At 39.2% G+C, this 12,249-nt stretch overlaps 1 protein-coding gene across 1 annotated transcript in view; it reads right to left on the bottom strand.

Moving 5' to 3' along the window:
• The window catches only part of myo6a (myosin VIa), a 170,516-nt gene that overhangs the window by 16,173 nt on the left and 142,094 nt on the right, over nt 1-12,249 (bottom strand). Inside the window, exons 31-33 of the mRNA XM_044329994.1 lie at nt 11,612-11,650; nt 7,612-7,715; nt 2,063-2,194 (exon numbers count right to left, since the gene is read on the bottom strand). Coding sequence (XP_044185929.1) covers nt 2,063-2,194; nt 7,612-7,715; nt 11,612-11,650 — 275 coding nt within the window. The remainder of the gene's footprint in view (nt 1-2,062; nt 2,195-7,611; nt 7,716-11,611; nt 11,651-12,249) is intronic.

Raw genomic sequence — 12,249 nt, 5'->3', positions numbered from 1 at the left:
TGACTATATGCTATTGAGTGACAGTGATATTACACTGAAGGGCTCTCAGCTACTTTTAAAACTATTTCAAGAAGGTGAGTGAAGTTTATAGTCTTAACACCAGAGCCAGTGCAGCAAATTTAAATCTTTATAGATTCAAGTCTGAGATTATTGTCTGTATTTTGGGGTCACGGAAGGAACAAGTCGCCTCCTTTACATCCTAAAAACATTTTATCGATTGTTTGTTCTTCTGATTCAGTCATCTATGTTTGGTGCTTAGGTAAACTGTGAAAACATCAAGGATAACGATTGAAATATGTCCAAAACTTTATCATTCTTTCCCTGACAAAGTGTAAGTGTTGTTCATAAACCTGAACCTAAAAAGACCCTAACATTTCTGCATCCCGGCTGATGAGATTTTAAAAAGATTTTAAAATTTTAGCATTTTAATCTAAGTTATAAATAAAGCATGATTGGAAGAGAGAGAGGAGGGTTGATGACACTGTCAAAGGTCCCGGGACAGATTCGCATTAACACGTTACCTGCCGCTTTACTGCCATTAAAAAAAAACAAAACAATTAAAGCGCTGCGTGTGTCATGTGTCCTCAAAGAGGCTCAGCAGCAGCACGTCTCTCACTGACGAGAGAGGATGAAGGAATGGAAGTGGGTGTGTGGCTCGCGGTTCAATCAGTAGTCTGAGCAGAGAAACACGACAGCCGGCACCGAACAAGAGCTCTTTGTCGCCATGACAACTCAACGTGTGGCACAAAGAGATGAGGCCACGGTGGCGGAGAGAGAGTCCATTTGTTCCTCATGTTTGAACATCGTCTAGACTCAGAACGACAAGGACAGGTCGAGACTGACGGAACGACAAACTGTCAGTGACCCCGAGCGCCTGAGGAGTTCATCTTCATGAAGTCGGGTCATTTTTTTGAGGGAAAAATTCAGGTGTGTCTCAGATATGTCGGTTCCTACATGTTGTCAGATATTAATATGTTCTGTCCGGGTATGAAGATATATTTCAGTCAGTAAAACAGGCCAAATCAAGTGTGTAAAGCTGGGCAGACACTGTAGAGATTTAGCTCCATTTTAACCCTGAATTGGTCACCACTGACTGATTTTGATTTGTTGTTGTCATGACACCTGATTAATTACTTAAACGATCGACGATCTAGCTCTAGGACGATCAGTTGGATCGGCTGTCTCACAGTTCCACAGTTCCAATTTCACACAATTCAGCATTGAAGTTGCCTTAATGCACTTGTGTGAGTACAGTAGTAGACAGTCACAAATGAGAGCATATGATATGTGGACAGATTCTATGGAGACCAGGTTAATCCAGCTCTCTGGTGGTTTCTGTAAAAGGTAAAATGGCTAAAAGTGAAGCTGTCTTTCTCTTTGTTGACGACAACTTCAAGGATTCTGTCGTCTTGTTTGATAAGAACTTTATTGGAACTTTTAATGGACAAACACATTCGGTCCACCTGTGAGAGGCAGTAATATGCTGCAAGACATCTACTCTGCTGCAAATCCATGGGAAGAAGAAGAAGAAGAAGGTGTTCAGTGTGAACATCACATAATGACCGGTCGACTGAACGTACGGTCTGAGTCGGATTAAAATATGTAGTGTGAGTTAAAACGACAATTGATAAAAAACACACAGTGTCTGCCCGGCTTTTATAGATAAACAAACACAGCGATAAGTGTGACATGACGTACATGTTTATAAAAAGATTTTCATGCATGATTGTGGACATGAAAGGCAAAGAATGAAATGAGTGAACATCACTCTGCTTGTAAGGTCATTCAGTCAAATTTCCAACTTGAACTGTTGATTTAGAAACTCATTGTGTGTCTTGAGTCACATCTGAAACTGTTCAAGTACAGCAGCAGAGAACTGTGTTTGTGCTCTTAAGTATTTGAATGAAGCATAAAGAGAATCTCACTGTTGGAAAACCAGACAAACATTAGATAAAATATAACAAAAATAAGCTAACAAACACTGTGGGTGCTCAGCAAAAGAAAAGAAAAAACACAGACAATGATTTAAATGTTAATAAGTCTGCGATGTGTTGTAACGTACCGTAGTCGATGACAGATTTGGGTGCTCGCTGCTCTGTCTCTGTGTTTCTCTTCTTGTTCTTTGACTTCCAGGCGTGGTAAACTTTGAGCCGGCGGTGGAACTCCTCCCTGCAGGCGGCCAGCAGCTCGATGTCTGGAGGTGACAGATTTGGAAAATTAGTAAAAAAAAAACAAACAAGTAACAACACTGTAATGCAATAAAATGTCAGAATTTTAACCGGACAGAAAACAGAAAATCTTTGAGAACCCAGAATATTTACAGACACAATACTAGAAAATGTACAGCATCTGTTTACAATTGCCATTCATTTGGAGTCATATTTCTGTCCACCTGGTGAATGTAAGTCCAATAGTCACTCTGCTTTTGCTCCCTACCAACTCCTGAGGGAAATATCTGGCTCTTTAGCTGCTAAATGCTCCACTATGTTCACCAGCTAGTCTACAGATAACTGTGTCTGTTTGCTGTTTGGTGCTGTGCAGGTGGTTTTTAGAGCTTTTTAAACATGCTTATTGATCGCATTTCTTTCGCTCTGTTCAAAAAAATAAAATTGTTGTTCATTTTAGGTTGTCAACTACAAAAAAAAACACACATACAGGACATCATGCTCTGTTTCTGTTTTTCATTTACCTCTCTTAGTATTAATTTTGATATTCAGTATCTTTTCTGGCCAAAAAGGTCTGTTATTTCCTGAAATATCTCAGGGTCGTCATATTTGTCAGTTTTTCACCACAGGAGAGACAGCCAGTGTGGAACAGCCAGCTTCCCCTAACCATGAAAAGCTGTCAGCCAAATATCTTTCACTGTACAGTCTAATTTTAAATTTGCTTCCGGTCTCTCGGACTGTGCTGAGAGCTGAGATGTGTCAGCATTTCTTCCTGCTCTATTTACAGTGACAAATCTTCCCATCACTTGCTCTGACAGACACTATTTTTGACTGCTGTACAAACTGGAACTCGCATGCTGGAAAAGGGCCTGCGTTACCATGACGACCGGCGACTGCAAGCTATCATTGCCAGCCTGATTGCTGATTGTTGTGGTCTCCCACTTTCTCTATGACGTGTATTTGACGACTTGACTGGACTGTTAAAAGAATGACGATGTGTGGAAACAAATTGCAGACGTTGTTGGTTCATTTGGTTCAAAACAACTGCCCAGTCAGTGCGGAGAATGTAAATTACACAACGCAACACATACACAGAAGACTGATGACTACTTGGTATCCGTCTCTGCATTGTTTTTCATATAATGATGCCTAATTTAACACTTATTTCTTCCATTTTGATTAATTTGAATATCCAATCTGAAAATGCAGTTAACATAAATGCTGCCTCACTTTTTTTTGATGTGGTTTAACTACATGTAAAAATGTACCTGTCCTTTGGGAACCACTGGTCTAAAATATCATTGTATGCAGTATATGGACACAGGTGTCCGCATACTTTTGGCCACACGGTATATGTTTGTTAACAGTGAAACCACAGTGATAAACTGTTCAACCTCACACAATTATTATCGACAGATGTATCCTCTTGTGTTAATTCATCCTCCAAACTGTCAGCATTCATTAAAATCTTAACATGAATCAATACAGTGCACACACACACACACACACACACACACACACACACACAGACAGAAGGTGCTTTACATCGCCCCCAGCATAACGTTAACATATTTCATCAGAATGTTTCAGATAAATTACTTAAGGAAAAAAAAAAAGGGATAAAGAAACAACACACATTCAATTTATCATCCAGAGCACAGGGCTAACAGTGTGCATTGAGAGGCTTAATGCACACTAAGTGCTGAGGTAATGTCAACTGAGCTTTAGAGGCAGACAAATGGCGAGAAAAAAAAAAAACTTCCATTTATTCTGCCGAGCTGAAATCACCGCAGAATAAACTTGAACATGGCAGGTGTCAACAAGCCCTTGTCATTGTTTTGTTCGCTGTTTATTCCGCCGCTGCAGATCATCCTGAGCGAGCGGCGGACGTGATCACATCAGTATTCGATCTCCCTCTCTGTCTCGGGGGGGTGAGGTGAACGGCCTGTTAACGGCTAACCGAGTGATTTCTGTGTGTTAATGTGCAGCCGCCCTGCAGGCTCAGACTCTCCATCCATTAATTTCTCTGTGGCTCTTGGGTGACGACCCTTGCTGAGCGCCTCGCGTCCTCCATGTTTCCTGCTGCATGGATAAGGACAGGTGAGCTCTCAGGTTAAACTCAATATTATAGGAAGAAAAACAGAGGAAAGTGGTGGATATTCTCCCCTTGGCTCTTTTCTTTATCTTTAACTTTCCTCTATTACTGAATTGTAATTAGTCCATCGCGGCAGGAATATTTGTAAATCTGCTGTAAAGCGGCTACACTTCTGATCTCAGACATCTTTATGTTGTAATGTTGTTGAGCTTACAAGTGATTTGGTATTCTGCTGTTGTTACCAGTGGTAGAAAAAGTATTAAGATCATTTTTTTAGTAATATCACACTATTAAAATACTTAAGTACAAGTAAAACTATTCAAAATGTGTCTTAAAGCAAGAGTTCAACATATTTGATTACTTGCTGAGAGCTAAGTGAGAAGATCACTCTCATGTTTTTAAACTAAAAATGAAGCAATGGCTAGCAGTCTATTAGCCTAGCTTAGCTTAGCTTAGCTTAGCATAAAGACTGCAAAGGGTCGAAGCTAGCCTGGCTCTGTCCAAAGGTACTAAACATCTGGCTATCAGCACACCTGATGCTCGCTAATAACATTTTAAAACTTGCTTGCTTGGCTTTGGCTTAGATCATGTGGTTCAGTTTACAGCTTCACTGGCTTGCTGTGCTACTGTACATAACATAATCTCCTGACTTCCAAATACATTGTAAATTTGTCAAAGAACTTCAGTCCAAAGTCAAGAGGTCGTGATATGTAGCACAACAAGCTAGCGAAGCTGTAAACAGAACCGCATTCCTGCACGTGCTCAGTGGCATCTGCCTTACACAGAACTACTCTACGGAGAATCTTTGGAGCCGTTTCTTAATAAACTAACATGACCAAACTCATGAGGGAACATGTCACCCAGGGCAGTGTGGCTAATTAGTGTGTTTTTAATAGTTTTAGGATTTGTTGACAAATATAGAAAATTACCAGCCATATTCTTTAAATTTGACAGCTTGTGCCATATATTTGCTGTATACTCATGACTGCTCTCCAAGATAAATTCATATTTGCTGCTTCTCAACACACTGTGACTGTGACCTTTGAACTTCATATTGTTTATCTGTAGGCCAAAGCCTTATTCTACAAATGTGTTTTCAAACATTTCATTTTTAAACATTAATATACATTTTCCAAATTGACTGAGCAACTTTGGAACAATTACTGTACAAAGTAGGATAAAGTTGGTGATGATGATTCATTGAATATATCTCACACCAGTGGTATTTTTGCTAGTGAGGGTGTTTCTCCAGCATAACACCATGGTTACCCATCTGACGTCACCACAAACTCTACAGACACTGATCCAAATGTGACTTGGTGACTCATAATGTAATATATGCAGCGTAGAATTCAATAAGAGGTCACAGATTGTCTCAGCTATGGTCTCATCTTTTTTCATAACAATCCTGATATTTCAAAAAGATTCAGTAACGCTAAAATGTTACGTGCACCACGTTTAAACTGCCCTGGATAAGATTGTCAGCTTTTTTTAAATGTCAGTGTAAAGGTTAAGTAGTTTGTGGCTCTCTGCCACACTGTGTCTTACGATGATACTATCCCTGTGCTGTCATACTTTGTTTAATAAAGCAATATACAGGATAAAACTGTGGTATCATCATGATGGGTTTTGTTAAAAGAGTTGTACTCTGTTCTGCCCGACCAGCAATTCACTCCCACATGACAGAAGTGGTCAGAAAATGAGGCAGCGTTAAAAAAAAAAAAAAAAAAAAAAAAGTGATTTGGAAAGTGAGCTGTGGCAAACATTTCTGTCAAATCTGTCCATTTGCTGGAAATGAGAGGAGTCAACACATCATACAGAACAAACAACCTCTTGATGATTGAGCTTTTCCTAGAGTCTAACCCACAGCGGGGATAAAAATGTTCAGTTTGCTAAAGGAAAGTAAATGATGTCATTAAAATCAAACCTGTTTATCCTCCAGGGAGCATGAATGTGATCAATATGTTTTATATCCGATCTGTTTTTGATTATGAGATATCTGATACTGAAGTTGGCATTTTTATTTTCACCTGAGGTTGGTGCCACAAGACAAGTTCATCCTCTGGGGAGCATGAGTATGCTCAGTATGATTAATGACAGTTTTTTTCTGTTAGATTTTGATACTTCTTACATATAAGTGTAAATTTTGGCCTGATGAAGCTTCAAGAGAAAAGCCACTAAAGACGTTAGCATTCATCCTCTGAGGGTCAAGAATATCCACATCAAATTTTGAGGAAATCTGACCATTCGTTTTTCAGCATGCTGTGTCACCAAACAAGTTTTCAGGTTTTGACCTGATCTGAGGCACTAGCACTGGGCAATTAAATCAAACCGATTTATCCTCCAGGGAGCAAGAATGTACTCAACAACTTTTATAGCAATCTGCCTGTTAGATTACAAGATATCATATTTGCAAAGTGAAAGTTTTGTCCAGAATGTGATACTAGATGAAAGTTCATGAAGAGTCCAAAAAGTTTTCATCCTCTGGGAAGTATGAATGTGCTCATTAACTGTAATGGCAATTTTCCCATTGGAGTCTGATATTTTAAGCAGCAATTTTGGCCTGATGATTGTGCTAGAGGAAAGCCACCAAGAACATCTAGATGCATCCCCTGAGGATCATTCGCTGACTTCATGGAAATCTGGCAATGGACTAAAGTGTTTATCAAGGGAAAGTTTTGACCTTAAAACAAAGCCGAGTAAAAGTCAAGGGTTCATTAAAATCCTATTTGTCCTCTGAGGATCATGAATGTGCTCATTAAACATGATTACAATTTGTCGATTAGATTTTAATATTTCTTGTGCAAAGATTTTGGTCTAATGGTGGTCCTACAAAAAAGTTGGAATACTAAAGGTACTTTATTTGTCACGCATACAATTGTACAGTGAAATTCAATCTCTGCATTTAACCCATTCTAAGTACTGGGAGCAGTGGGCAGCCATCATGCAGCGCCCAGAGACCAACTCCAGCTCTACCCCAGTGCCTTTGGTCAGGGGCACTGACAGGAGAATTAACCTAACCTACATGTTTTTGATGGTGGGAGGAAACCATGTAAACTCCATACAGAAAGGCCAGGACTCAACCCAGGACCTTCTTGCTGTGAGTCAACAGTGCTAGCCACCGTGCTGCCATAGTGGAAAATCACGAAATCCAGCAAAGAATCCATCCCCTAACAATCAATAATATTCACAACATATTTCATGGAATTGTGGTCATTAATTTTTACAACCAAAGAACCCTTTCAATACCCTGTTGATCAGCACCAACTGTGTTCAGGAGGACTGTGCTGCTGTGTGTCAACAAGTCCATGACACATATGCCGTGGTGACAAATTAAACCCTGACACTCACCGCATGAGGTATTGATGGCGTCCCGCAGCTCGGCGTATTTCCATTTGCTCAGCTCGTACTTCTTGGCGCCAGCAGCGGCTTTGGATGCCTGGACCTGTGGACCTCTAATACAGGAAAGAAGACAAGAAGGATAAAGGGAAGTCAGCAACAAAGACCCACAGCAGAGAACTGTGGGAAACCAACAGCAGGGCACGTATGTGGAGATCAGAGGAGAGGGTTGTTCGCTTTGTTTGGGTCAAAGAGGATTTGCAAGTACAGTAAATGCAGTAACTTATAAGGAATAACTAGATGGGTGGAGTTTACTGAGAGTGTCAGATTGCATTGAATTGATTGCAGTCATACTTTGCATTAATATTTTCTTCTCAGCTGCAGCTGTCATAGATTTTCCAACTTTTACTTAGTTTTCTGCAATTTTGCTGTAAAATTAACAGAAATTTATATATTTTTTGTCTTTCCCCATAGAGGGCTCCTTTCATCAGTCTTTCTAAAAAGTTAAAATATGATAATGGGGTTCACTGAACATTTTCCAAACGAAAACTGGAAACAGACAATACTTCTGTGGCTAAGATTCATGGCACATATTGTTGTTAAATGCTGTTTTATCGTGTACACTGAAATATATTTTTAGGAAGACTGATATTTGAGAAAATAAACCGTCTTGCAGAGGCCATCTTGAAGGATCATTCTGGTTCATTTCATTGGATGCTATTTTTGTAGTTTTATCGATCATTTCTGTCAGTTATGATAAGATTGTACTCACCAAGTTAACTGCGGAGATCTGGGAACACAGCTCAAAAAAAAGTTGGACGGGTCAAGAAACACGAGCGGTCAGATGATCAAAGAGGTTTGAAATAAACCAACAGTTTATCCAGATTATCTAAACCACTTAATTTGGAGGTCAAACTGAAAGTGAGCGCACCTGAAGTGTCGGTAATGTCATTACACTGTGCAGTAAGTAGAGTAGGTCAAAGTTGAAGCAGGAAGTAGGTCTGTAAACAGTGACAGATGTTTACAGCAAACTGTTCAGATAATAGTTTCACTGTTCACCTTTGACTTCTCAAATCTGGGGTGTTGTTTCCAACCCGTCTGACCGCTTGTTTTCTTGACCCGTTGGAACTTGTTTTAATGATGTCACCATGTTCCCAGATTTCCCAGATTAACTTGGTGACTAAATTGTTGTTGTTAGAACAGCCAAAGTCACAAAAACAAGGTAGAAATTAAATAAACCAGAATTATCCTTTAAAAACCGACCAGGATCACAGCTCTATATGTGAAAGACGACATGACATTTGGAAGTATTTATCGCAGGCATGACAATAACATCTGTGATGACAGCAATACTTTACTTTTATGTGGCCAAATGATTTAAGGGTTGTCACAGGTTTTCTGCAGGTTCATCAAGTTAAATTTAAGACTTTTTTGATACCACATACAATGTGATTTAATACCCGTTTTAGCACCAAAGTATGAAACTATGATATAAAACCAGTAGGGACAGTATGGACTAGAATTATTTATTATTTTATCAAAAATTTTCAGTACTTCAATAATAACAATAATTCCTAATGATATAATTAATCAAATTAATGCAAACTGGACCCAAATAAGTGGCAGAAAATGGACAGATGGATTAACCGATAAAAAAAAAATCATGAATTCAGTTTGTGCTAAAATCTTGACTTGTCCACAGCGAGTGGATGAGCTTCCTTGCTACTATATATAGTTATATATAGCTGCAGTAGTGACAGTGTTTGCTGCCTGTGTGATGGTGTCGACTGAAACGCCACAAAAAAAAGGATTTAACAGCTTCCTGCGGCACAATGTCACACTGTCGAAACAACCACACTTTTAATTTATAAATGTGTGTGATGTCTCCCGACGGCCGAGAATCTGATATAAAACATTTTCTTTTCTTTCTTATTGGAATGAGTTACAACTAAATATTTGTTCTGTCATCATTTGACTTATTTAAAAATTTCTTCTCTTAAAACAAATGCTTTTCAGTAATGCAATCATGGATGGTTACTTTAGAGACTGATCATTTTTCTTTCCATTTGTTTTGTGAGTTACAGTTGATGGCAGGAGAGAAAATATCTGTAAGACTTTTGTGCATGAAATTACTTTTTAATACCTTCTAAGGTCTTTTCTGAGGAAACTCAAGTCTTCTTAAAACTTTTCCGAACCTGCAGACACTGTGTGTCAAACTGTAGTTCAGAAACTACCTGCATCAGTCTTCACAGTAAACTCCAACCAGCTAAGGTTATGAAAGTAACAGGATTAGAAGAATCAGATTTTATCCAACAGACAAAAGTAACACTGGTTTGTTACAGCTACAGGTTCATAGCAGATGTTGAGGTGAAAGAGAGGGAAAACAGGAGAGAGAGACTGCTACAGTAGAAACGGAGGGTTTGAGAACGACATCATTAAAATGCATGCTGTTTCAGTCGCCAAGAAGTCAAAAAGCGCCTCTACCATGATGGCGTGGGGCCGTTGTGGAGTGGCAGCTCACTCTGTTAAATTATAAATGACTATTTGACAATGGAATGTGTACATCTCCTCTCCAGCTGCTGCGGACCATGCTGTTGGCATCCAGCTCGCTCCTGCGTGGTGCTGCTGACAGGCCTGATTAATCCGTGACCGGGATTTGCTCTTTTTAGAACACCGTGAAGTTGGAGGAGGGACCCTGCTGCTTCTCTAATCCTATTGGATGGCTCATGATTAGCGGGAGCTGGCCTCGGACCCGGGCGGCTGTACCGTGTTCCCAGAAGCACACGGTGGCTTTGGCAGCGAGTTAAGCGGCTGAGAGTTGCCGCAGTCACCTTCTGCTCCTACTTCCTGTCGCGGTGCGTTTGTGGCGTAGTGAGAGGCGGCCTGAGCCAATTAGCCGCAGTCAGAGACCAAAGGAATCGGGAGGAGAAACTGGCATGACTTCAACTGACATCACTCATTCACACTTGTGCCAAGAGGCTGACGAACGCTCGTGGAAATCACCATTGGCCGCAGTAATCTTATGAGAAAGTGCACAGTCACACCAGGTTGACTTTCACCTGTTGAGCTCACTGGATGGTGGAAAAATCTACTGTTGAGGTGCACTTTAGCCAAAATTTGTAGTCTTTGAAATAGGATTGGAACCAACAAAAATCTGAGTTATTAATGTTTTCTGATGCTGTTAAAGTTCTACAGTTTTTCACCATTTAACAAAAAAATAAAAAATAAAAGGAACAGAAAATGATTTGATTCGAAATTTGAAATGAGGGATTTTATGTCAGCACATATCCAAAATGTGTTGCAAGAGTGAGTACAGCTCAGAATTTGTTTCTGATAACAGAAAAAAAAAATGCAAATGAGCTATTATCATTATTATTTTTCTCACTCTCACGCTGGTTTTATTTTTCTCTTTTCTTTTTTATTATATTGTGTTTTGTCTCCTTTCACTTCTGTTCTGTTTTCTTCTCTGTGTGTGTGTTGGATCAACTGTATTGTGTTTAGAGTTCCATATAAATAATAAATCTACAGATTTCAGCTTTAAAAGATTAAACTTGTTGACAGGATAGAGATGCATACTTGAGAAACCAGGTGTTGGTTTTGGGTTTAGACCCAGGAGAAGCAGAAACAGGAGCACTAGAAGAGTGAAGGACTGACAAATCAACAGCGAAAATGCTGTTTAACAAGCAGGCGCTTCAGCATGCAGCGGGTCAGCAAGGCTGCTGGTCGGTTGCTGCACTGAGCGGATAGAAAAAGTTCAAAATAAACAAGAAAACAATCAGTAAGCTATAGATGTTATTGGTTTTTCTGAGGGAATCAACCCTGATAATCAGAATTCTTGGATTAGATTTTGATCATCAACTAATCAACCAAATTAACCGGACTCCTGAGAAGATTTCTGCATCACGTGGTCTCTTAAATTCTGTCTTTTCATCAAACAAATCGATCAATCTTGAGGAAACTGAAGTGATTTATTGTGCGATTGGTTTAGTTTATACGGACAATCTCTACCCACCTAGCCAGAAGTTCAGTCATTTCCTTCGCCATTTCTTCCCTAAAAAGCATGATGGTCCCAGTATAAAACAGTTAGTTCATTGTGTTGTGGTGTTTTCTACAAGTGAATCTACAAAATACTAACTGCACATAAAATATTCATAATACATAAAAACATGAGGAACAAGGAGGAAGAGTACAGGTTTGAGAGAAGGAGATGATAAGGAACAAACAGTAAGAAGAAGTGTTAAAAAGGAAACAAAAGCAGATGAATTATAAGGAGAGGAAGAAGTACACAGAAGACAGAAAGAAAAATGAAATAAAAAATAGTGGACAGGGAGCATTGCCGCCTAAAAATTACATTTTCATACTACGAAATTGGAACAGCAAGTATTTTTGGAAAGAAATGTAATTGCATCCAGATTTTGTCATAAATAAAATGAGGAAAATGTTTTAAATTTGCAAAATATTGACACAGAGCGTATCAGAAAAATGTTAACTGATGCTGTATTTAATGTTTTCCTACAATAACAAAATATGAATAACATTTTTTATGGTTATGTTTTGGTAACTGAGGTTGTGATTTTGGTGAAATATTGAAAAGGTCGATGGTGACTTGAATCACGAGACACTATGTGTTGACTTTTTCAGTATTTAACC

This window comes from Thunnus albacares, chromosome 16 (genome assembly GCF_914725855.1).
Source record: "Thunnus albacares chromosome 16, fThuAlb1.1, whole genome shotgun sequence".
Lineage (NCBI taxonomy): Eukaryota > Metazoa > Chordata > Actinopteri > Scombriformes > Scombridae > Thunnus > Thunnus albacares.
Note: the sequence above shows the minus strand (reverse complement) of the source record. Positions and strands in the feature narration are given on the sequence as shown.